This window comes from Lynx rufus, unplaced genomic scaffold, assembly GCF_022079265.1.
Source record: "Lynx rufus isolate CCGP_SWC_20201006 ecotype Redwood Valley unplaced genomic scaffold, mLynRuf1.p SCAF_1, whole genome shotgun sequence".
NCBI classification, from domain to species: Eukaryota; Metazoa; Chordata; class Mammalia; order Carnivora; family Felidae; genus Lynx; species Lynx rufus.
The window spans coordinates 104121354-104147287 of record NW_025814823.1 but is presented as its reverse complement, the minus strand read 5'-3'; the positions used below and the strand labels follow the sequence as shown (position 1 = coordinate 104147287).

The window sequence follows — 25934 nt, the reverse complement described above, 5'->3', positions numbered from 1 at the left end:
TTTGTAGCTCCACCCATGTCTTTGCAAATGACAAGATTTCATTTTATGACTAAATAATATTCTATTGTGTATATATACCATCCATCCATCTATCAATGGACACTTGGGCTGCTTCCATAATTTGGCTATTGTAAATAATGCTGCTATAAACAGGGGTGCGTGTATTCCTTTGAATTAGTGTTTCTGTATTTTGGGAGAGAATACCTAGTAGTGTGATTCCTGGATTGTAGGCTAGTTGTATTTTTAACTTACGGAACCTGTTAACGTTTTCCAGAGTGGCTGCATCAGTTTGCGTTCCCCTCAACAGTGCACAAGCGTTCCTCTTTCTCCCCATCCTTGCCAACTTTTGTTTCCTATGTGTTTGATTTTAGCCATTCTGACAGATGTGAGGTGTTTTCTAAAGAACTTTTTAAAGTTTATTTTTGAGAGACACAGAGAGAGAGAGAGAGAGACAGAATGAGCAGGGGAGGGGCAGAGAGAGAGGGAGAGAGAGAATCCCAAGCTGACAGCACAGAGCTCCATGCGCAGCTCGAACCGTGACATCATGACTTGAGTTGAAATCAAGGGTCGAACATGGTTAATGGACTGAGCCACCCAGGTGCCCTGTGAGGTATTTTCTTTTTTTTTTTTTTTTTTTTTTTTTTTTTTTTTTTTTTCAACGTTTACTTATTTTTGGGACAGAGAGAGACAGAGCATGAATGGGGGAGGGGCAGAGAGAGAGGGAGACACAGAATCGGAAACAGGCTCCAGGCTCTGAGCCATCAGCCCAGAGCCCGACGCGGGGCTCGAACTCACGGACCGCGAGATCGTGACCTGGCTGAAGTCGGACGCTTAACCGACTGCGCCACCCAGGCGCCCCTGTGAGGTATTTTCTTATTGTGGTTTTGATCTGCTTTTCCCTGGTGAGTCATGTTGAGCATCTTTTCATGTGTCTGTTGGCCACCTGTAGGTCTTCTCTGGAGAAACACCTGTTCATGTCTTCTGCCCATTTTTCAACTGGATTATTAGTTTTTTGGGTATTGAGTTGTAGCAGTTCTATATATATTTTGGATACGCTTTATCATTTATGTCATTTGCAAATATCTTTTCCCATTCAATAGGTTGCTTTTTTAGTTTTGATGGTTTGCTTCACTGTGAAATTTGAACCTTTTAAGGGCTTTTCATACCCGTAAAATTTCTCTGTATAGGTGGCTTACTCATTCTTGAATCCCTAGTGGGTTTTCATTATAAACTTTTTTTTTTTAAGATTTTACTTTTGTGTAACCTCTACACCCAATGTGGGGCTCCAAGCCACAACCCTCAGATCCAGAGTCACGTGCTTTACCGACTGAGCTGGCCAGGCACCCCTTGACTATAAACTATGGACCTAGAACTTTTATATGACTGGAATGTCAGACATGAAAACACTGCTGAAAATAACGAATATGGCACCTGGTCTGAGACTGTACTACTTGCGTGACACTGTGATGTGCTGTAGAAACAATCATCACATTGAATCCTCACAGTGACACACGTTTTGTTGGTAGTTTTGGTCACATAAATAAAATGGGGGGAAATGGCCAAAAAACTTAAGGTCACACAACTCATAAAATGTGGACCCAGACATCAGGCATTATTTTCCTGATTTCATCTTCTTCCCGCTGTATCATTGCAACCCCAGAATTTAAATCCTTTTTGAGTTGTGGACTGAATGCTTGGGAGGCACGAAGTACCACTGAGTTGGAAGCAGTAAAGAAGAGGGGAGAAGCAGTTAAAAAAAAAAAAAAGCATATTGTCTTATGCTTATGTTACGTTATGCTTATGTTACAAGAGTTTACGAACTGACAGAACACAGTGTTATTAGCAGGGCAGTTTAACCAACGAGTTTTTATTAAAAGCCGGGGTGCACCAGGCACAGTTGTACAGGAGGCTAACAAATCCAAATGTTGTAACTAATTCATTTATTAGCTTATCTGATCAAACAAAATACATTTCATAGAAATGATTATAAAACGCATTGCCGATAGAAACAGAGTATCATTTATATTACAGATCTTATGGTACCTAAATAATTATTAATAAAAACCAGCCAACTCATATGGGAAACAGAAGTTAGTAAACCACCAGTTACTTCTTTATTTTCGTCAGCAAGAGGGAGAAGCATGCACTTGTCATGCTCAAATGGGCTTCAGCGTTCACTATGGACATCCTGTTTCAAAAGTAACATAGTTCACCTGTCCATTTAAAAGTTCAGTGTTTTTCATCCAGTATCAAAGCACTATGGTACTTTTTGGTTTAAAGATTAGTTTTGTTTGCAGAGTAAGCTTAATTTAGTACTTGAGTCGCATGTGTCACAGTTTCTGGATCTGGGGTGGGTGCTGACCAGTCCAGTTAAGTGTTAGTTGAACAAAACACAACACACGTGGGATAGTTTAATCTGTTCTGTGATATTCTTGCCAGTACTCGATTGAGAAGATACACAGGTGATTTAAAGCAGAACAGAACAGCAGGAGGGGGGAAAAGAAAAACATGTTGGTGTTGCTTGAGGCGAGTCTGTCCATTAGAGCTATTTCTTGCTGTTTTGGAGAGTTCTGGCTAATTCTTGTAAGGATCGTATCAAGTTTATTGGCACATGATCTATTCCTTACTTTGAAGGTTGGTTCAGAGGGGTGTACAGGAGAGAAAAGGGGCAGGGAAAGGACCGAAAAGGCATGGAGTGGAGTGTGTTTGCTGACAGTCAAGTTAACTGTGGAACCACAATCATCAGAGAGGGTGTCCACCAAGGCCCTTCCTGAGACCTCCAGAGATGGGTCTGTTTTCTTGAGGAAGAAGCACTGAAAACTTCCTCAGACAGGGTCCATGTTTATTGCACAGGAACCAAAATTATTTCTGTTCCCCCCTTTCCTGAGCTGGAGACCTCCAAGTGCACACATGGCTACGGATGCCCATCAGCTCGCTCCTCTGGCCAGCAGGGAGCGCTCCACCACAATGACTGGGGGAACGAACACTTTCTTCAAAGGGAAGCACGAGGTATCATGTTGGCCCGAACAATGTGGTCCTTCAGTCACCATTCTCAAGCAGCTTCTGTAGGTTGTTTTGTATCTTAAAATAGTAAGAGAGAAGTTCCTGTTATTAAAGAGAATGGAGGGGCGCCTGGGTGGCTCAGTTGGGTAAGCATCTGACTTCGGCTCAGGTCGTGATCTCACAGTTCTTGGGTTCAGGCCCCAAGTCGGGCTCTGTGCTGACAGCTCAGAGCCTGGAGCCTGCTTCAGACTCTGTGTCTCCCTCTCTCTCTCTGCCCCTCCCCCGCTCATTCTCTGTCTCTCTTTCAAAAATAAACATAAAATAAAACCCAGAATGGAATATATCAAGGGCCTATCTGCCATGGCGTACATAATTCTGAGAGGAATCAATTCTACCTGGAATAAAAAGCTACCCATGGGTTCAATTTAAATCAGGCAAATGCTTTTAAGTGGAATAAAACTCTGTTGATAATCCACTTTAACGTGAAAAAAAAAAGTGCTAAAAAAAGAAAGAATGGCACTGCAATAAAATGTCAGGAATGACCAAGACAAGTCTGATGGAAGAAAAAGAACCAAAGCACAGGACACACCAAGTGTGACCTAAATGCAGAGAGAGTGGGAAACTGATCCTTAAAGAGCCTGTGTATCATGTGGTGTCTGATTCAAATCATCAATGTTTAATACTCCTACCAGATATTACACATTTCCCAGATGACTGAATGCCACAGATGAAGGGTCCATGACAGTCTTTGGATCTCGAGACTACAGTTCAGTGTTGGGCATTAAAAATGTGCTTGGTAGAGGTCTACTGAGTAGGCGAACTTGGAAGATTTCTGAGCAAGGAGTTCTCAAAGAGCAACAGTGTGATGGCAGTGGGGAACCCCATGGGACAAAAGAAAGAGGATATGTGTATGTTTTTGTGGAACAGTCTGCAACGTCCTGTAGGCACAGAGGGAAGGATGTAGAATGCGTGTGCCCCGAACTTCATGTGTGCTCACCTTAACCACACAGAGAAAATTTCACGTATGATGTGGAGACACCACGAAACAAGACCAGCTACACAGACAGGAAGTAGCAGAGGACGGATAAGAACACGGGTCTGTCTCTTCACTGCTCCATCACTAATGCCATTGGCAGCACTAAGAAGGTACGTACTGGTGCACCTGTGTGGCTCCGTCGGTTAAGGATCCAACTCTGGCTCAGGTCATGATCTCACAGCTCGTGAGTTCGAGCCCCACATCGGGCTCTGTGCTGACAGCTCAGAGCTGGAGCCTGCTTCGGATTCTGTGTCTCCCCCTCTCTCTGCCCCTCCCTTTCTCATGCTCAGTCTCTCTCTCGCTCTCTCAAAAATAAATATTAAAAAAAATATATTTATTTCATTACTGATGAAAGGCATTGCCTTCATTCTCTCATTCCTACTCCCTATCTTTCCTACCTACCCCGCAGGACCCAAGGTAAACAGAAAAGCAAGAGTGGGAAGGTAGAAAAAGAAATGAAACAAAGGAGTTATAACCAAAATATATAAAACACACCTACAAAGAAACTCAAACCAGGGGGATAGCTGCTATTTCACCGCCAGGCTGTGCTGCATCGCTCTAGCGGAAGCCATGCATGAGACATGGCCACTGGTCTGCCTGTTGTGGACAGGCTCTCCTGTTTCTGTGTCCCTTCTTACAGCATGTGGTGCCCTAGCCAGGCCTGGCACAAGAAGGGGGCAGCGGGATTTGGTGTGCGCTTCTGGTCCAAGAATACCACTGTATGCCAGAGTGAACAAACCAGAGAATTCACACCATCCCATCCTCTAGGTCAGCATGGAAGCCAAACACTTGTAAGCATTTCATCACAAAACCAAAAAACTACCTCCGCTTCTCAGCAACTAATGTTTTATTGATTTACTCTCGAAAGTTAATTTATTTTGAGAGAGGGAGAGCAGGGGACGGGCAGAGAGAGAGAGAGGGAAACAGAGAATCCCAAGTAGGCTCTGCACTGTCAGCGCACAGCCCGACATGGGGCTTGAACCCACGAACCGTGAGATCATGACCTGAGCCAAAACCAAGGGTCGGACACTTAACGGGTTGAGCCACCCAGGCACCCCTAGGATGAAATATTTCTAGGGGGGAAAAGCAAAAGATAGACCAACAGGGAAAATGAGATTGAGACCTAGGTCTTTGTGGAAATAAAAAATATTCTTTCACATTTACCATGCAGTCCCCTGGCTGGGTTTGGCCATTTAGGCTGCTTGCTGCACCCTGGAAGTGTTTTAAGCGCGTCGCCCCTGCTCTGTGGCCATCAACAGTCACCACCGCTACCACCCCAACACAGGAAATAAATGAGTCACCTTTTCTAATTTCATTATGTTAGCTGTAAGCTCTTGGCAGAGGACCTCCACGTTTAATTGGACTTGTGACCCCAGGCCGGATGGTGCTGTCTCTCTGTAAGAACAAAAAGAAAAACGCTGTGGGCAGGTGGGGGTGGCAAGGGAAGAAGTGGAGTGAACACAAATTTATTTGAACAGAAAATCAGGTTACAGTAGTAGACAGTGAGCCTTTAACTTGTGAAGATTACTGCAGGGCCTTTCTGATGTTAAGTCCAGACTGGGTGTTGAGGGGACTGTATCTTAAAAGCTCAGCTGGAAGTCTCTTAAGCTGTTTTTGTTGAGGTGGCTGTGTTGTGCCTTGGCTTCCAGACAAAAATCAGGCAATTCTGCTCAAGCACATGGCTTCTAAGACCTCTTTTGTTAACCTCTAATGTCCTCTCCATCCCCACTACTGCAGAAATTTGCAAGAATTATTGCTCTCCTCAGTCACAGGCATTTTTTTTTTTTTTTTTTATGGGAGGAGGAGCCATTTACACTAGAACTTGCAGAATGTTTAGGAATGTCCTTAATCAAATTGATTGCTTTTGAAGCGTGAGACTTTAGCAATTCTGTTTTTGAGACTTGCTGTGCCAATGTAACCGCTGTGGTCTTGTAACAGATGGAGTCAGTGTTTACCACTCGAACCATTTATGGCGTGGGCTCTTCTCTTCCCCAGGGTCCACTGGGGTCATCTACCAGCTAAAACTGTAGGAAATTAAGAGATATGTACATTATCCTGGAGATGTATGTACATTATGCTCTGAAGGCGTTTATTGGATTTTTGCATTAAGGTTTAGAACAGGGGTCTAGAACTTCTCCGTGTTGCTTGATTGTAATTTACTTTTAGATACTAAGTTTTTAGATGGCAATGATGGGTCTATTTTACACAGGATCAGTTTTTCATATGGCAAATTTCAGATGGTGATTTACTTGGTAAATTATGATCATGTAAATATTAACAGAGCCATCAGATGTTTTTGTGTTTACTAGTACTAAAGCAGTTTTTTCTTTACCCTTGATCCCTACCATCAAAATCTTATATCTCAAAAAAGGAGGCTGAATTAGAATGTTTCAGTGTTTAGATGAGGGAACTGCGATCCAGAAGACTGACCCATCAACATGAAATTCTGACAGTGTACAGGCTATTAATATACTAGTGAAGCTGGTAAAAGGAATGGTCCAACTAAACAATTCAAGTACAAATAGGGATTTAGCTATCGGGCAGCGTGGCTGGAGCACCTTGGAGTAAGAAAGATACGGGGGAAGCTCAGGTCCTGTAAAAGTACTTTATGAACAAATTTTTCCCGTCATGGGTATTCCTGGTCTCATGTCATGAATAATCGTTGTGATTTTTCCTGTAAGTGATTATTTTTCAGATTGTACTTCTTCCTGACTTGATTATTTAAATAGTGGAATGAAATATTCCATTTGCCCTTGTTAGTGGCATTTCCCCCTCATCATCACCAAGTCAGTGAAATGATAATAGGACATGAGGTAACACTTTCCTAAAAAAACAAACAAAAAAACAACCTTGTATATGACAGTGAACTAGGAAGTAACACTAGATTTTTGCAGACTAAGTATGTTAACAATTTGAGTAAGGGTATGCACTATTTCAGACTATTCTTTAGGTTCTGCATTACTGGTTTTTATATATATATATATATATATATATATATATATATATTTTTTTTTTTTTTTTACTTATTTATTCTTTAGGTTCTGCATTACCTGTTTAAATATATATATATAATCAGTAATGCAGAACCTAAAGAATATATATATACATATAAATAATATATATATGTATATATATATAGTATATAATGTATATATATATAGTATATAATGTATATATATATAGTATATAGTATATATATATACATATATATACTTATATACTATATATATAGTATATATACTATATATATATATAGTATATATATATATATATACATATATATACACACACACATACACTACATACACACATGTCCAAAAGAATCTATACGCCAGCGTCTGTGTCAACTACTACTCAGACTTTAGGTAGTTGTTTGAGCACAAAGTTGTTTGTACCCAGAATGGTACAGCATAATAGTCCTCCAATTATAGACCCAGGCTGGCACCATCAGCATCAGCTGGGAAATGACAGAAATGCAAGTTCTCAGGCTCTCCTATCTAGTGCCTCAGAAACTCTGGAGATGGGCCCTGACATCTGTTGTAACAAGCCATCCAGATGATTCTGAAGCACAGTCAAAATAGCCTGACCCAGGTCCTACGCTGTACCTCACAACCAAGCCATCGGTGGGCTGGAAAGCCTATCCTCTGTGTAGTCATACAGACTTGCATTTGAATCGTGATTTTACTACAAACTGTAAAACAAACTGTAAGACACAGTAGAGTCTCTAGCGCATGGTACAAACTCTGTAAACGAGTATCTCTACTTCCAGAACTTGGGCTAAAAGTATGCTTTCTAATACAGAGTAGTTTATTTTACTTTTTTAGGTAATGCATCAAAATCCTTACATGAATGGATGTAAAGGAAAGAGCTCTAGGTCTAAATAGGTTTAATTAGGTCAGACCTGTCAAAAATGACTGATGGGGATACCGTCTTCATGGTAGTGGCTGCGATGGCTGTGGTTGAGTCACTGACATGCACCTCTTTGTCCATGCCCAGGAGCTACACCCCCCTTGAGGTGAGGGCTAGGAGACAGTCGCTCAAAGCAAGCCTCACGTAGGCTGGCTAGAGGGCATCGCTCCAGAAGATCAAGTTGTGCCCCTGGCAGGCACGCCCCTAGAGGATGAGGTACCCTGGGTCAGTATGGAGAAGAGGCTCCGACCACCTTGGATGTAGCTGGCCACATGCTTGGAGATAAAGTCCATGGTTCCCGGACCCATGCTGGGAAAGTAAGAGGGCACACTCCCAGGTTGGCCAAAGGGGAGAAAAAGAGGAGAAAAAGAGGACAGGCCAAGCCAAGCGGTGAATGCAGTATACAACAGGCACTTTGTCAACGTTGTGCCCACCTTTGGCAAAAAGAAGGGCCCCAATGCCAGTTCTTAAGTCCACTGTAGTCCTGGCTTTCCCCAATAAGGCCAGTTAGTCCAGTCAAAAAAACAAAAAACCCCAAAAAAACACTGTGAAGGAAAATCTTCACAGATGCATTCGGCTAATTACTAGTCACATGGATCTTCATAGTGGTCAAAAGTTTCTTAACTATAGGAGTTCATATAAAGAATTAATACATGAAAAGTGAGCTGAGGTACTTGAACTGCTTCTTTCCTATCAATGTCTTCACCCACTGCCATTTTACTAAGGTAAGTTTTGCTGGTATAGGTTAATCAACAGGCCAAGGTCACAAGTGAGTCTTAGGATAATAGAACAAGATAATATAAAATCAGGCTTGTTTCTTGCCTTATCAACCTAAGAATGGTTCAGAGGCACAGCATTCATTTTGGGGACCCTCCCACCTACGTCTTTGCTTCCCACATACACATTTCAGAAAATGTCGCATACAGAATGTAGACTTAATTCGTGTTTGCTAAGGATGGTAAACGCCAGTCAAACATTATGCTAGTCTCAAGAGCAAGCAGGTGATAGCACCAGAGGGGATTGTCTTACTCATTATGATGAATGTCCACAGTGGAGGTTAGTGACCCCAGCCTCTCCTCCAGAGTATTAATTCTGTATCTCATGTAGAAGGTCGAGATGATTAGTGCACAGACACTGGAAAGGGATAAAAGAGAAATTCTCAATAGGTTAATGAACTTGATGTCCATAAAGCAATCAACTCAGAGCCAGTGTTGGACATTTGAGGCAAGATATTCTCCAAAATGAACTTGCCAAAGAGACTTGAAAAAGGTCTTTTTTCCAACAGGCTGATGCTGGTCAGAAAACTTGAGAGCTAGAAAGAGATTTAAAATTCCCTGGCCCAGCTTCCTCAATTGACAAACAATGGCCATCCTACTAGGATCTCTCAAGGCCATGCCCAAGGTGGATTACCAAGCCCATGGTCCTACTCCCAGTGCTGTGGCCCTCACCAGAAGGGCCTGGCAATGAGTGCCTAGTCTTGTTATCTGGTGACTCATAAATTCCCTTCTTTATCTGGAAACCAAACTGGGCACATCCTCCTTGGTTGTCAGGAACAGCCTAGAACTAGGTCAGGCTATTTTCAGAAAAACAACTGATTACAAACTGGAAGCTGAGGGGGAATTTTTAAAAGTCAATGCCTGAGTTTTCGTTGAAGGGGATGATGGTATTTTAAAGCTGTTTTGGCTTCTATCCAGAGGACATGGGATAGATGGGAAAATAAACACTAAGGCCAACGATGCTTCATAATTCACAGAACAATTTTCTAACGAATGGCATCCACTCAGAACTTAGTTCTCTGCTGGATCTGGCACATTTTGGTTTTCCTTCCTCCCTTCTATTTATTTAAATAAGGACATGAATATGAAAATGTAACCTAAGCCTAAGGGGGGAAAATGTTGGAAGAAGACACAAAAATTATCAAAGAAAAGCTCTGGATCACATTAGAGACAACTGAGATTTATAAAGGTTCTTGCAAACATGAAATTATTTTTTTTAGAGAGCGGAATCATTTTCTAAAGTCATTCCTAATAAATTCATCTACTTACACGATTGCGTAAAAAATAAGAATATGGTGGAGAGTCGTACATGTCTGAGGCTTTACTCTGTGTAAGATTCCAATGGTTTCTGACTGACCTGTTGGGAAGAAAAAAAAGGGAACAGTTTTAAAACTATAACACACCTCCTTCATCCAGCAAAATCCCTATGGGGAAGGGATAGTTGAAAGAGATAATTATTCCTGGGTAACAGAAATAGGAGAAAACATGAAGTAAAACCTTCCGGGTATCTTTTGAATTTTTTTTTAATTTTTATTTTTTTAAATGCTTACTTTTGAGAGAGTGAGAGAGACAGACAGACAGTCACGAGCGGGGCAGGGGCAGAGAGAGAGAGTGGGGACAGAGGATCCCAATTAGGCTCCATGCTGACAACACAGAGCCGGATGTGGGGCTCGAACTCACTAACCGTGAGATCATGACCTGAGCCAGAGTCGAATGCTTAACCGACTGAGCCACCCAGGGGCCCCTTTCCAGGTGTCTTTTTAACCAGTAGTTCTAACTCCTTCCAACTCGTTTCATCCAGTATATACTTACTGAGAGCCTTCACTCTGTCAAGCGCTGCATTGGAGTGAATGGTAAACAAAACAGACACCGTCCTTGCCCTCATACCAGTATAATTGGTAACCAGTTAGGAGAATAATTAGTAAATAAAAAGTAATCCAGTAATTTGAGTTTTACCAGCCATTTTGGAATCATAATCTCAAAGTATTCACAATAACAAAGGGACCTCCATGAAGGCCATTTACCTTTGTATCCTCCATAGTAAGACACAGAACTGGGTACTGTTTGTTGAATGAATAAAGGAATTAATATGCAAAGGAAATAGATGTTCAGTAGGAAGGGGAGGAGGGAATATGAAAGGCAGTCATAAAGTGAAATAAGAGGGCCTTTAAAAGTTACAGGCAGATGTCTGTCACTATCCCATTTACCCAAGACATTGATTCCTTACCATGTGTAGGGAGACTCTTGGCTTTTCCTTCAGGCACTCTATTCACATGGGCATCTGCCCGGGTTGGTTTTGTTTCTCCCTTGGAGACATTCAGAACTGTCTGGGATTCTGTCACATGGAAATCTATCAAACCAAAATGGAGCTGGCTGAGTTTTCTTCCCAATGCATTTAAAAAACACAGGAGCAACCACAAAGCAAATCAGTCTCACAACATGTGGAATGGCCAAGAATATAAATTGATCTTCTCACAAGTTGGTTCAGTGGTTAGGTATTGAAATCCAATACTTAAGCAAGTAAGAAAATGATATAAAGACAGTCTGTCCTTAGCCCAGTGACTCATGGGGACCATTCAGCTCTAACAGTGAATAGTATTACTGAGATAAGAAGAAAACATTCTATGTTTTTCTCTTTCAACCACCCTCATATTATGTCGATTTAAGAGATATTTATTGGGGTGCCTGGGTGGCTCAGTCAGCTGAGCGTCCGACTTCAGCTCAGGTAATGCTCTCATACTCTTTGAGTTTGAGCCCCATGTTGGGCTCTGTGCTGACAGCTCAGAGTCTGGAGCCTGCTTCAGATTCTGTGTCTCCCCCTCTCTCTGCCCGTCCCCTGCTCATGCTCTGTTTCTGTCTCAAAAATAAATTAAAAAAAACAAAAAAAATTAAAAAAAGAGACATTTATTGTGTATAAAGAGAAATGGATTTTTATCATGTAGACCATTCTTTTCCCCTAAAACTTTCAGACTACCCTTTCTCCAAAGTCCCTTGTCAATTTTTTTTTTTTCCTAAAAGTTTATTTATTTTTGAGAGGAAGGGCAGGGAGGGAGAGAATCCGAAACAGGCTCCGCCCTGATAGCTCAGAGCCTGATGTAGGGCTCAAACGCATGAACCATGAGATCATGACCTGGGCCTAAATCAAGAGTTGGTCACTTAACTGACTGAGCCACCCAGGCACCCCTTTCTCCATTGTTAATTAGTCCCTTCTTAATTGCTGATTAATTGACAAGGTATTGATTTCTGTTGGTTTTGTCTTTGTTTTTAAGGGGTGACATGAGATGTTTTGTGGAGCATGACATTTTAGAAATTTCTCGGACCTCGAGAGTTCTCGGATTCAGGAGTCTGGGAACCAGAACTGCTGTATCCTTCCATGTCTTGCCTTCTTTGTCGAACTACTCCATCCAGATCTGAGAATTCATCGTTGAAATCCTGAAGGGAAACAAGGCAGTGTACAAAATCCAATTCCCCTCATTACACAGGCAGGCCTCTGGAACCCCCAGGCCTTTCCACTTAGGCCTAACCTATAAAATACTGAAAAGAAGGGAAGATTACCCCGTACCACTGGGATTTCCCCCAACAGGTCAGAGGATCTGGTTACTGAAACACATTTTTTCTGGGGAGTTAGAATCCTGTCAACAGTGGCCAACTTGTTTCAAACAACAAATGTCTAGGGGGAATAAAAAAGAGCTGAACTAATGATTGAAAAGCTTCCAGGATAAAGTCTCTTTAGCATGTTGTAATGAGAAAAAGTGATTGACATGGACATATATACGAGAAAAAATAAGATGTCAAGTTTTCTAAAATACATGTGTTAAATGCAAAGGTACTAGTTAAAACACAGTTTAAAAAAGGTATGGAAAACAAAATGGAAAAGGGCTTTAACAAGTTACACACTGAAAGGATAGTTTTGGCTATTTTTCTTCCCTCTCTGACTCCCTTAAAACCCAGTCAGTGCTTAAGAACTGGAGTCACAACAGGTGTCATTAAAATGTCCTGGGGAAGGTCCTGTTAGGCTGAGCTTTTCACGATTTAGGTCGCTGCTAAATGAAGAGACTTATCTGGTAAGCAAATGACCATGCTTTCAGCTGATACTAGCTATCTTTTGATCGTTTCAATAACTCATTTCCATTTCAGGCACGAATTTATAGGAGGCAGAAAGTTGAAAAATTCAAGTCTCTTGGGTGTAACAATTAGTAATTGAATGCCTATCATCTATTAGATAGTAGGCACACCTCCTTGCATAGACGACTGCACTCAATCTGCACAGCCACATTGTGAGGTTGGCATTTTACTGGATGAAGAAACTGAGCCACAGCAGTTCAAGAGCTTGTCTGATGGCATAACTCAGCTGGGTGGAGCCCAGATTTGAAACCAAGTTTGTTGGTTGCAAATCATATTGTGTTTCATTTTCTTTTGTCTTGCTCTCCCCTACTTTCTTTCAAGGTGTGTTTTTTTTTTTTAAACTGAGATAAAAATTCACGTAATACAAAAGTCATCATTGAAAGCATACAATTCAGTGGTGTTTAGCACAATCACAATGTCATGCCGCCATCACCTCTGTCTTATTTCAGAACATTTCCGTCACCCCCAAAGTGAAACGCTTTATGTATTAGCAGTCACCCTAATTTCTCTGTCTTCCCCCATCCCTTGGCAACCACTAATCCACTTTCCCTCCCTATCAATTTGTCATGTAAATGGAATCATCTAGTATGTGGCCTTTTGTGTCTGGCTTCTTTGACTTAGCATCATGTTTTCGAAGTTCCTCCATGTTGTATCTATCAGTTCTCCTTCCTTCTCAGGGTCAAATAATATTCTGTTGTATGGACATATGACATTTGACTTATGCATTCAGAAGATGATGGACATCAGGATTGTTTCTATTTTTTGGCTATTATGAACAAAGCAGCTGTGAACATTGTTATACAACTTTTTATGTGGACAGGTTTGCAATCCCTGTACTTTTTCACAGCTCTTAAAAAAAAGATTTGTAGATGTTAAAACCATGGGCTCATACCAGTACACCAAAGGTATTTCAACATGTAACAGTGATTCGTTTGGGAATAATGACTTGAATAAATACGGCTAGAACTCGCTTGAGCCAACATGATGCCACCATAGGTAGAAAACGTGTACAAATGAGGGAGAGCTACTTTCCACTGGAGATTTACTGTACTGTCAACGGAATCTGAAGGAATCAAAAAATCTCTTTCACTTGGTCACTATAGAGTGCTTCTTTTATAATTATTTCTGGATGTTCCTCATCTTTTCTACTAAGCTAGAAAGTCTTGGAAGGCAAGAACTAGTTTTGGGCTTTCTTGGTGTCCTTATAGCCTTACACTAGCACAGTGCTTTGAACAGAGAAGACAATCAGTGATTTGTGGGGATGGACCATGCCCCTCCCCCAACCATTGGTGAATCCCTCTAAAACAACACTGACAAGCAAACAGAGCAAGATTTTAGGATCACCTCCATGGACCACCCACTCGCCCAGACAGCCATTATCCTGTTTCTTTAAAAAAAATTTTTTTATACTTTATTTTTGACACAGAGAGAGAGAGAGAGAGCACAAGTGTGGGAGGGACAGAGAGAGAGAGAGAGAAGGGAGACACACAATCCGAAGGAGGCTCCAGGCTCTGAGCTGTCAGCACAGAGCCCCCCGTGGGGCTCGAACTCACACACCATGAGATCATGACCTGAGCCCAAGTTGGATGCTTAACCGACTGAGCCACCCGCAGGGGCCCCTATACTGCTTTTCTTTGGTAGGACAGCTCTTCGAGTACTTGGAAAAAGTTGATGGCCTTCTGTGGCCCCCCCCGCCCCCCCGTTCTTGAGGACAGAAACACCCTGTGTCTTCAATTTTACCTCAGATATTAAGGTCCCCTGGTCATGGTGTCAGGAGAAGTGTAACTGTGGGACGCATCATCCCCTTTCTTTCGCACTGAGCTAGTTATGTAGGCAACTCACCAGAGGCAGAGATGAAGGGCGGTCTGCCCGGAAACTGTTCTCAAGAGAAGACGGGTTGGGACTGTTCCCAACACTTGTATTCTGAAATTAGTGAAACAAAAAGGAAAACCAGATCAACTACGAAACCACGGGAAATCCAGAAGAGAGACAGCAGGTAAGGCTCGGGGATGTTGTACTCACTTCTAAGTGTCCACACACAGATTTTAGTAGTTTGTAAGTGGAATCTCTGGAGAGTAAGGAGACAAATATGTACTGCAAAACAAAACAGAGTGATTACGGAACAGATACTGTCTGACCAGAAGTCAGAGTTCAGAGTGCAGAACTTTATCTGTATACATGTTTTCTCCTCTTTCCCCCTGGTCTACAATCTCATTCACCTCTATCAGTTTTTATTCTGTTCCTGGAATGAACAAAATCTACTCCCCCACAACAGCAACAAAACCTTCAAGCCCCCTTTAAGTAATAAAGAAATGCTAAATGGTATGAAGGCTCCATACCCTGACACTGATGTCCCCAACAGGCAGGCAAGACCTGGACACTAAGAAAAAAAAAAAAAAAAAAAAAAAAGGCTAGTGATATTTGCCAGATCCTCTTTAAAACTTGTTCCCCTCTGCCTACCCCTTTTCTTTTAAGGTATTTAACAATTCCCAAGGGTCTGCTTTCTCTGTTCTGACCTAGATTTCCACTAAAAATTTCCCAGAGGCTCTCACAGGCTCGTTCTTTTTCAAGCCACTTCCAGATTCTTCCTTGTACAAATATGGAGATTTTTCTAGTGGATGCTTACACACAAGCGATGGGAAAGAAGTGAAATCAGATTAGACAAGTAATTTGGAGACAAATGACATAAGGAAAAGTAATTTTACTAAGTGGTACATTGAAGAAAATACTAAAACTCCCTCTTTCTCCACCTATTAGAGCCACAAAATCTTTTCACATCCCCTTTTCAGAAGTCTGTGATTATCCCTTTCACTCATCAAAGAGAGCACTCGATATGCTTTTTTTTTTTAATTTCTTTTTTTAATGTTTTCTTATTATTGAGAGACAGAGAGACACAGATCATGAGCAGGGAGGGGCAGGGATAGGGGGAGACAAAGAATCCAAAGCAGGCTCCGGGCTCAGGGCTGTCAGCACAGAGTCCGATGTGGGGCTTGAACTCACAAACTGCGAAATCATGACCTAAGCCAAAGTCGGACGCTTAACCGACTGAGCCACCCAGGCGCCCCTCGATATGCTTCCAAGCAAGCATGTATTCCAAAGTAGTTAACACTATGGGTTCTGCATTAGACCTACTTGCAGAGTCTGGCTCTGACACTCAGGAAGTAGGTGACATTGGGCTAACAGCCCCACCACTCTTGGCTTCAGTTTTCTTTTTTTAATTACACAAATTTTTTTAAAAATTTTTATTTTGGCAGGGAAGGGGCAGAGGGATAGGGAAAGAGAGAATTCCAAGCAGAGTTCATGTTGTCAGCGCAGAACCTGAGGCAGGTCTCCATCCCGTGACCCTGGGATCATGACCTGAGCTGAAATCAAGAGTTGGATGCCCAACTGACTGAGCCACCCAGATGCCACTTGACTTCAGTTTTCGTGACACCTACCCCTAACAGGTAGCAGTGTGGGACAAATGGGAAAACAGAAGGAAAGTGTTTAACATATGCGTGGCGAGAAGTACATGCTTATTAGCCATTAATGTTAACATTTTTTTTTTTTCAAAATATTAACGTATTTCCTGCCACGTCAGAATAGCCTCTCATATCTTTCCTTCACTCTGCTTCCCTTTTCAATTTATCCAGTATGGTTGGAAATGGAATGTAGCTTTTATGTTTTCATAGAAATATTCAGTAAAATATTAAAACAATTAATTTCAAGGGGCGCCTGGGTGGCTCAGTCAGTTAAGCGTCCGACTTGGGCTCAGGTCATGATCTCATGGTTCGTGGGTTCGAGCCCCGCGTCAGGCTTTGTGCTGACAGTTAGGAGCCTGGAGCCTGCTTCGGATTGTGTGTCTCCCTCTCTCTCTGTCCCTCCCCTGCTCATACTCTGTGTCTCTGAAAAATAAACATTAAAACAGTCATTTCCAGTGACAAATGAGTAACCATAGAATTCTACTCCCTCTATTTGGCCAAGGTGAAATCAACACCACTCTACATGTAGGTATTTCTGGTTGCACACGTTTGGGGCAGCCCAGCAGTACCGAGCAGCTCTAGAATTTCTATACAGAAGAACACAAGACTTAAAGCAACCTGGAAGCAAAGTGGGCCTAGGAACTGGTCCTGAAGCCACATGTGTACAGCAAGAACCCAGTTTATGTATTTGGGATGGTTCTGGAGAAATACCAAGGGAGAGTGTGGGGGGGCTCTTCAATATCACCCTGCCTCACCCCATCAACAGTGGGGTGGTGGTGGCTGTTTCAAATATTAAATATTAAAGAAAGTGAATATATCAGTTTAGCCTGTTCTAAGAGATGTTAGGGAAAGGGAAAGGGAAGCTGGGAAAGAATTTTTTTTTTTTTTTTTTTACCTTGATCAAGCAAGTCTAATGAAGTCAGCAGAAAATTCAAAATTGTCAACAAGTGTGTGAGAATAAAGTTCCTTCTGAGGGGAAACAACACTACAGAAATAGGACAAAGGAAAGGCACCTTGCTCTGAGGCGTACTCACCCGGTCTGTGACTGTCGCTATAATCAGGGCATTTGGCACCAGAAGGGCAGTTTTGGTTTTCTTTATTAGGGTGACGGAGAAAGCCGGAATAGAGATCTGAAACAGAGTCAGTGAGTTAATACGGGTTCAGGCTTCATAGGACAGGACTTCAAATCGTCATATTCAAGGGAAAAAATTTTTAAAGTTTAACTAAGAAATGAAAACGAGCACTAAGCTCTCCAGCCTCCAAGAAGAAAAACCAGTCTCCTCAAAGTTCTGTTTACACAGCCAGAGGGCAAATGTACATCATCAATTCTACTTCAGGGCTTGGTGGGAAACCTTCATCTTGAAACAAGGGAATGAATGCAAAGAAGCACAGCCATTTTAAAGACAGGCCCAAGGCTCTAAAGCAGTTATGTGGACATCCACTTGGGGTTAATCTCCGCACACACCGCTCTCCTACATCCTGAGGCACATGCGGGTAGGGAAACACTGAATAGCACTGGGAGACACAAAGCCTGGCACGTGAATTCTCAGCTCAGTTCTGAAAAAAGAAAACCTTGTTTTAAACGAACCTGGAGGCCAGAAAGGGGAGCTCTTGTGCCCCACCTCTGGGCCTCAGTTGCAGACTCCAACAGGAAGAAGCCCCCCCTTTACTACTCACACCAGCTGGAAGAATTTCTCCTTGCCCAACAACAAGCTCAGCCAATAAGAAAATACATCTGATCCCGTGAGAAGCCCTGAATTCTCACTTCCCTCCAACGGGCTTGTGTTCAGAGCAACCCTTCCCAATTTCCTCCTTTTCTCTGTAATTTAACTTTCCCTCCTTTGATCTCCAGGCTTGCCTATGATTTGCCATAGCCAGCATGTCTCAAAGTGCTATTCCTGAATAAACCCATTTTGCTGATAAAACAACTGGCTGTTTTACTTTTAAGGTCCACGCTATCTATGTGACCTACTCAACCTTAAAAGCTACCCTTTCTAAGCCTCAGTCTCCTGACGTGTAAAATGGAGATAATCTTACCTTTCCCCAGGATTTTCTGTTGATTAAATGAGATAATATATGGAAAATGCCTAGCACTCATTAAGAAAGTCACTCATTGTACTCGCTTAGGAAACCTGTGCATAGACTAAAATTAGAACAATACAGAGAAGATTAGCATGGCCCCTGCACATGGATGATGTGAAAATTCATGAAGTGGTCCATATTAAAAAAAAAAAAAAAAAAGTCAGTCATTTCCTCATTTGTCTCCTAAAAAAAGATTGGGTAAAATAAAAGAACTCTAACTTCTTTTCTGGTTCAAACAATCGAGAATTAAAACAATGACAAATGAAGTGGCTACCATTTATTGCCTCCTAGTCACCAAATGAGAATGTCATCAAATTATGACAGTCCTGGGAAGGAGTTAATCTTTTTAAAAAAAAATTTTTAGGTTTATTTTTATTTTTGAGAGACAGCGAGAGAGCAAGCAGGGGAGGGACAGAGAGGGGGACAGAGCATCAGAAGCAGCGAGTCCGATGTGGGGCTCGAACTCACCAACTGTGAGATCATGACTTGAGCTGAAATCAAGAGTCAGATGCTTAACCGACTGAGCTACCCAGGGACCCCAAGAAGGAGATATTCTAAGACATAAGGAAATGTGTTTCAAGAGGTATGTGACTTGCCCAAGGCCATAAATATAACAGGTTACAAAGATGAACCAATCTGATCCAAGATGTGCGTTGTTTTTCATACAATGTACTACATGCATGGACCAGATACTATAAAGACCAGATGTTCCTGATACTTTTATGTTATATCCCTCCAACCCACTTTGGATTCACAGAGAAATGGATAATATATATCCCTTTGATCCTGGGAAACAGAGTAACACACATCCATGGCAAAATGACCTGACTCCCTCCACGGGTACACACACTCACATGTACATTTTGTAAAAATGCTTTGCATATTCTAAAAGAGAACAAAGTCAGTGGGGGGAGAGGAGGGCCTTAGGTTAGTACTGCCAACTTGAAGGAAGAAAAAAGAGCTTTTAATTCTGAATACTTACATTCCCATATTTAGGCTTATGAGATGGAAATGTTCTATTCCTCAAAGTTCCAGATAGGAAGACTATGGAAGAAGGAGAGGCTAATCTTTTTTAAGTTTATTTATTTATTTTGAGAGAGAGAAACAGAGAGAGAGAAAGAGGCAGAGAGAATCCCAAGCAGGCTCCACACAGCGCAGAGCCCAATGCGGGGCTCAAGCTCACAAATTGTGAGATCATGACCTGAGCCCAAATCAAGAGTTGGATGCTTAACTGACTGAGCCACCCGGGCGCCCCGAGGGGCTAATCTTAATGAGACATTTGCTAACAAGTATTTTGCTAAAGAACTCTACCCTCTAAAATTTTGAAGAATGAGATGACTCCTAAGTTTTAAGTTGAGATACCAAGATGGATGAGGATATAAAAGTGAATCTAATTTTGTTTCTGAGTAGTGACACAAACACACAGAAACTAGGGGCTATAAATTTGGGTATCTGCATAACCTAAGGCATGGAACACCTTTAAGAAGGAGTTTTCAACCAACAGCTTCTTAAGTATAAAATGACAGCCAGATCACATTTGAGAAATAAAGCATCAATCACTTTTCCGTTTGGGCCTGGATGGAATCTTATACGTGCATTTAATGTTACCAGCATCTGAAAATACTGCCAGAATGATCAAAAGGTCCTGATTACATTTATTAATATTTTTCCAGGGAAGGATGCCTAGAAAATGTCTCTTCCTAGAGTGCACTGTTTGGTTGACTTTAGTTCATATTGGAAGGTGTTGGAGCCAGTAAGGAAAGTCTGCCCCAAATCTGATGACCCAATCTCCCTGACACCATCCTCAGAGGGGAAGAAACGTACAAATCACTCTCATGGTTCGTATTTCCCACCTCCTGGTAATTTCCAGTCTCTTGTCTCTTAGAGTAGCTGTAGCACATCCAAAAGACCCACTACCTGGTATTGTCCCTATCACTCTTTTTGTCGTGAGGGCATATCCTTAGCCAGTGTCAGGGCGACACGACATCCAGCCAAATTAGGACTTCGTAAAAATAAACTTAACTCTCCAGGGCGGTAGCAGCCCCAAGAGTCTGACAGATGGCACATCGCTTCATGTTCAAGGCATGTGTTTCCACAACTGTGACAACAACAATGTACAGCCAGCCATTTACATTTGGTCACGTGCCTTCCCAAATAGCATCCCCCAAATAACCCGGGGAACTGGTGTCCCCATTCCATTCGTCTGGACAGTGTGCCTCAGGGAAACTGAGTCATTTAAATGGCACCACTCAGCTAAGAGGCAGAACTGGTCCTCCTCTCACAGGACGTCTGCCTGACACGATTTTTTTTTTTAATGTGTATTTATTTATTTTGAGAGAGAGAGAGAGAGAGAGAGAGTGTGAGCAGGGGAGGGGCAGAGACAGAGGGAGAGAGAGAATCCCAAGCAGGCTCTATGTTGTCAGCACAGAGCCCAGTGCGGGGCTTGAACTCACGAACTGTGAGATCATGACCTAAGCCAAAATCAAGAGTCGGACACTTAACTGACTGAGCCACCTAGGTGCCCCTGACAGGATGCTTTTGATATAAAAAAAAAAAAAAAAAAAAAAAAAAAGTCTTAGGAGCAGAACAGAGAGACAGTACAAGCAGGCCTTTCATGCCAAACTACCCAGAAATGGCCCTAGTATTGAATGTATTGTCCATTTAAGCCTTATGGTGGTCCTCTGAGGCAAGTAGTATATGTGCCTTCTGGCTCAGAGGAGGAAGCTAAGGCCTAGCGAGGCTAACTCACTAGGTCACAATCACACGCCAAGGGAGACGTGTAGCAGGACTTGAACTCATTCATGGTTTGTGAGTTCGAGCGCTGCATTGGGCTCTGTGATGACAGTGCGGAGCCTGATTGGGATTCTCTCTCTGCCCCTCCCCTGCTCCCCTGCTCATGCGCACTCTCTCCCTCTCAAAATAAATAAGTAAACTTAAAAACAAACAAGAATTCCCCCATCCCTTCCATCCTTTAACAAAGACTAAGTCTTTGTTCACTAATGTCTCTAGACGCGCTGCTTTCATCAGAGAGGTTGGCTCTGTCTGAATTCCTGAGAATTAGCCTATCATGCTGAACAGGAGATCACTGCTACCCAATCCCTTCCCTACTCCATGAACAAGTACTTATAAATGAGAAATCTAGAAATAGAGTGGAGCACTGCTTAATCGTGCTTTGTGTGATACTGATTCGGGTAATAGTGTTTACCAAAGTATGTGTATCTAAACACGACTCTTTATGATTTGGGAACAACATTAAAATAACACGTCTGACCTGAAGAGTGGTGTGCTAGTCTGTTGACCCAACACCAGCAAAATGGAGAATTTCCATTGTAGTTGTGATGTGGTCATTGTCTAAAAGCCTGACAGGGGCTTTAGGGAGACTATTTAAATAAAACCTATCTACCACTCAAAACAAAAGGTGTTCAGTCAGCGACTTCATGGATATAAAAGCTGCTTATTTATAATCATGAATCAGAATGATTCAAAACTCATTAGGTCACACGACCCTAAGAAGGTGTTTCTCTGACTCCTCGCTGTGGTGGCCTGAATGGTGTGACATCGCCGGTCAAAGGGACAGAATGTCAGTGGGATGGAATTATCTTTTTCCTTCTTATGACACAGTCCCAAGGTCTTTGCTTAGAAGCACATTGGGAAAACTGCCAGTTCCTTCAAGCTATCCTCCTTAACAGCTCACATGTCTTGGGCCTGTCCTCCCCCACATCTGTTTTATGAGAAGGACAAGTTGTCAGTTGTGGTCCACTGGGGATGGTGGGTGTTTGACTCTCCCAGACCAGGCCGTAAATGTTTCAGTTCCTGCTCATGTGGTGCTGGTGATGCTACAAAGTGAGCTCTAATCACTAGCTTATTGATAGGCTTGTTTTTCTACGTGTCTCTGACTGGTAACTGATATGTACACGGTGCAAAAATCATTATTTATTTAAAAAAAGGTCTTGGGTGTAATATATGTCTTTGAAACAAATTATGGCACACTCTCCAAATAAATAGCTGTAAGAGGTCTCTGGTGACATCTGGGTAAAAAGGTGTTAGCACAGGGTTGTGGGAGAGATATATGTGTATAGAGAAATACATCAGTGGTCTTTAGGGGAAAAGGGAACTTAGTGTCATTTAGAGGCATTTAGAACCTATAATATTAGGAACAATGATAAAGGAAATAAACATATAAGGGTATGATAACAATACAAATATTTATAAACACTTACATTGAAAATGACTGATATTCACAATATATAATAAAGTGCATAGCTTTCTTTTAAAAAAATTATACTAACCTTAGTGTCTTTTCCGAACACCTTGGAATGAAAACAAATCCAGTTTTCTGATACGAAGAGCTTCCCCTGGTATAATATCTCTTTCTGTAGAGCACACGTAAAACCTGGGAAAATATATACAGGTATAAGAGCATTTAGAGTTTCCATGTAAAATAAAAATTGCGTATGTATGTTGGGGACTCAGGATTGGCAGAGGCAATACACTCGTACTCAAAAGATCTGTCACTTCGTTGTCAGTCATCTTTAGTGGAATAAAGATATGGGGAAGAGGGTTTGTGTTTTATTCCAAAGCCTTACCCACAGGAGTACAACAATCAAAATGGCAAGACAAGGCTATCATTGCGAATAAGAGTTCAAGAACGGAGTTTCAAAATGTCCTCTACTTAGGAAGGTATGTCGGCCTGTGCTAATGTCGGCAGTCCTGCCCCTCCTTCCCTGGGACTGTCACTAACGACTCCTTTTGAAGTGGATGATCTCACTGTGGGAAGCACATGTGACCCACATGTTTGGCCATCATGAGAGGCATCCTGCCTCAACATCTGTATCCTGGAAGCTAGAATGGAACCTTGGTCTTAATGGACCTAAGAGGAGCTGAGTAGGTCCTAACTGGCGTGCTGGATAAGATGTTCTGGTGTGATAATCACACCCAGTACAGCTCAGGGACGGACACGTGTCTGCACATGAGAATCTGTGTTTCCTTTCAGCCTTCTTCTAGTGGCCTCTCTTCCTCCAGCCTTGTTATCTGAAATCTCAGGACAGCCCAAATGCAGTGCACTGCAGCAGTGAATACAGAAGGTGAGGAGATCATTCCGGAATCATCTTGGAGGGTTCCCTGTCATGTGGAGGGATTCAGTTTCCCATTCTGCTCTCTCATCTTTCAGGATGCTTGATGAAAGCTGAATGAAGCTGCCATCACCGTTACATCATAACTTTCGAACCCACGTTCCCCTTGGTGATTCTGTTCCCAGACGGAGCCCGCTTTCTCTCCCCCAGCCAACTAGCGTATTTTCAAAACAGTCAAACAGGTCAGAACTTACTCTGCCTCAATGGTTCTTCAGTTGGGACATCAAGAAACAGCTTGTGGAAGTGCATGTTTGCCTTATACTACAAGGAGAACACAACACAGGCGTCACCGCTGGCATTTCTTGGCATAACATCACCAATTTTAACTTCAATGTAAATTACATAACAGATTTCCCCTCCCTTCACAGAGTATCTTTAGGAACTCCTTGTCTCTGATCGTACAGTCTTCGACACAACCCCTCAAAGAAGGCAGGGCACAAAGGTTTCATTTTCCAACAAGATAGTGACTTGCTGGTTGGAAAGACACGTGAAATCATGCTGCAGCCTTGTGCCAAGGTGGCTGGCCAAGGACGTTCCTAATAAATGACACGAAGGGATCTCACCAGGGAAGGTAGTAGATCCTAGGACACTAAAGATCCAAGTACTCTTGGAGGACAGCAGTGGTTAAGAGCTCAGATAAACCTAGCTCAAGTCTTGGCTACATGTCCCCTTTGGTGTGTGACTGTGACCTAGTGAGTTAGCTTTGCTGGGCCTCAGTTTGCTCCTCTGTGCCAGAAGGCACATATACTACCTGTCTCAGAGGACTGCCATAAGGCTTAAATGGACAATACATCCAAAAGACCCACTACCTGGTATTGTCCCTATCACTCTTTTTGTCGTGAGGGCATATCCTTAGCCAGTGTCAGGGCGACACGACCATCCAGCCAAATTAGGACTTCGTAAAAATAAACTTAACTCTCCAGGGCGGTAGCAGCCCCAAGAGTCTGACAGATGGCACATCGCTTCATGTTCAAGGCATGTGTTTCCACAACTGTGACAACAACAATGTACAGCCAGCCATTTACATTTGGTCACATGCCTTCCCAAATAGCATCCCCAAAATAACCTGGGGAACTGGTGTCCCCATTCCATTCGTCTGGACAGTGTGCCTCAGGGAAACTGAGTCATTTAAATGGCACCACTCAGCTAAGAGGCAGAACTGGTCCTCCTTCCACAGGACCTCTGGCTGACAGGATTTTTTTTTTTTTTAATGTGTATTTATTTATTTTGAGAGAGAGAGAGAGAGAGAGAGCATGAGCAGGGGAGGGGCAGAGACACAGGGAGAGAGAGAATCCCAAGCAGGCTCTATGTTGTCAGTACAGAGCCCAGCGCGGGGCTTGAACTCACAAATTCTGAGATCATGACCTGAGCCGAAATCAAGTCGGACACTTAACTGACTGAGCCACTCAGGCGCTCTCTGACAGGATGCTTTTGATAAAAAAAAAAGTCTTAGGAGCAGAACAGAGAGACAGTACAAGCAGGCCCTTCATGTCAAACCACGCAGAATTGGCCCAAGATCGCCATAAGGAAGAGCTTTACAAAGGTCCTACAGGCGATCGATGGGCCCTGCAAGTCAGCTATTTTATAAACGCCTCATGTAAAGTAGGTTATCTCATGCTGCTTCCTAAAAGTACATTTTGCATCCAGAAAGTTACCCGGATTAAAGCGACGTATTCCAAGGAGGCTTTCCTGAGATTCTTTTTTTCTTTTTTAATGGCTACAGTGAGCAGTGGTGGCATGAGTTGATTTAAAAGTAACCTGGGCCAAGGGGCGCCTGGGTGGCTCAGGTGGTTATTTGTTCGACTTCTGCTAAGGTCATTATCTCCTGGTTCGTGGATTTGAGCCCTCTGTTGGGCTCTGTGCTGACAGCTCAGAGCCTGGAGCCTGCTTCGGATTCTGTGTCTCCCTCTCTTTCTGCCCCTCCCTTACTCGCGATCTGTCTGTCTCTCTCAAAAATGAAAGCGTTTAAGAAGAATAACCTGAGCCAAAAAATCCAAAAAACAACCTGGAACACGAAGTCTTCACAAATGTGAATGTAATAAATGGAAAAAAAAAAAAAAAGAAGAAAAAAAGGCAGTGGAAATGATGTACATTAAAAGAGACAGATAGGGGCGCCTGGGTGGCGCAGTCGGTTAAGCGTCCGACTTCAGCCAGGTCACGATCTCGCGCTCCGTGAGTTCGAGCCCCGCGTCGGGCTCTGGGCTGATGGCTCAGAGCCTGGAGCCTGTTTCCGATTCTGTGTCTCCCTCTCTCTCTGCCCCTCCCCGGTTCATGCTCTGTCTCTCTCTGTCCCAAAAATAAATAATAAAAAAAAACGTTGAGAAAAAAAAAAAAATAAAAAAAAAAAAAATAAAAGAGACAGATAAATCCAATATTTGGCTCCTGACTGGATTCGTTGCGGGGGGGGGGG

The 25934-nt window shown here is 42.5% G+C and overlaps 1 protein-coding gene, 2 long non-coding RNA genes, 1 other non-coding gene and 1 pseudogene across 7 annotated transcripts in view; 4 read left to right on the top strand and 1 right to left on the bottom strand.

The window, feature by feature from the left end:
• LOC124515265 (uncharacterized) overlaps positions 1 to 12423 on the top strand; it is a 30254-nt gene extending 17831 nt beyond the window's left edge. For 2 of the 3 annotated variants that reach the window (XR_006962775.1, XR_006962776.1), the window contains exons 2-3: positions 4014 to 4149; positions 11994 to 12423. This is a non-coding gene — a long non-coding RNA (uncharacterized LOC124515265). Of the gene's footprint in view, positions 1 to 3455; positions 4150 to 11993 lie in introns of those variants that run through there. The other variant, XR_006962773.1, reaches the window with a different exon arrangement.
• Positions 1837 to 25934, bottom strand: part of GRAMD2B (GRAM domain containing 2B) — a 131395-nt gene continuing 107297 nt past the window's right edge. For both annotated transcript variants that reach the window (XM_047083963.1, XM_047083971.1), the window contains exons 4-14: positions 23719 to 23785; positions 22682 to 22785; positions 17345 to 17440; positions 14872 to 14943; positions 14692 to 14772; positions 12045 to 12156; positions 10952 to 11074; positions 9994 to 10081; positions 8978 to 9082; positions 5341 to 5434; positions 1837 to 3081 (exon numbers count right to left, since the gene is read on the bottom strand). In XM_047083963.1, coding sequence (XP_046939919.1) covers positions 3040 to 3081; positions 5341 to 5434; positions 8978 to 9082; positions 9994 to 10081; positions 10952 to 11074; positions 12045 to 12156; positions 14692 to 14772; positions 14872 to 14943; positions 17345 to 17440; positions 22682 to 22785; positions 23719 to 23785 — 984 coding nt within the window. In that variant the 3' untranslated portion in view covers positions 1837 to 3039. The remainder of the gene's footprint in view (positions 3082 to 5340; positions 5435 to 8977; positions 9083 to 9993; positions 10082 to 10951; positions 11075 to 12044; positions 12157 to 14691; positions 14773 to 14871; positions 14944 to 17344; positions 17441 to 22681; positions 22786 to 23718; positions 23786 to 25934) is intronic.
• Positions 7893 to 8534, top strand: LOC124515259 (FAU ubiquitin-like and ribosomal protein S30; annotated as a pseudogene).
• LOC124515270 (uncharacterized) lies at positions 14393 to 17203 on the top strand. The gene is made up of 2 exons (XR_006962777.1): positions 14393 to 14845; positions 16813 to 17203. It is a non-coding gene; the product is annotated as an uncharacterized LOC124515270 (long non-coding RNA).
• Positions 18432 to 18536, top strand: LOC124523124 (U6 spliceosomal RNA). Its single transcript, XR_006964921.1, has one exon. It is a non-coding gene; the product is annotated as a U6 spliceosomal RNA (small nuclear RNA).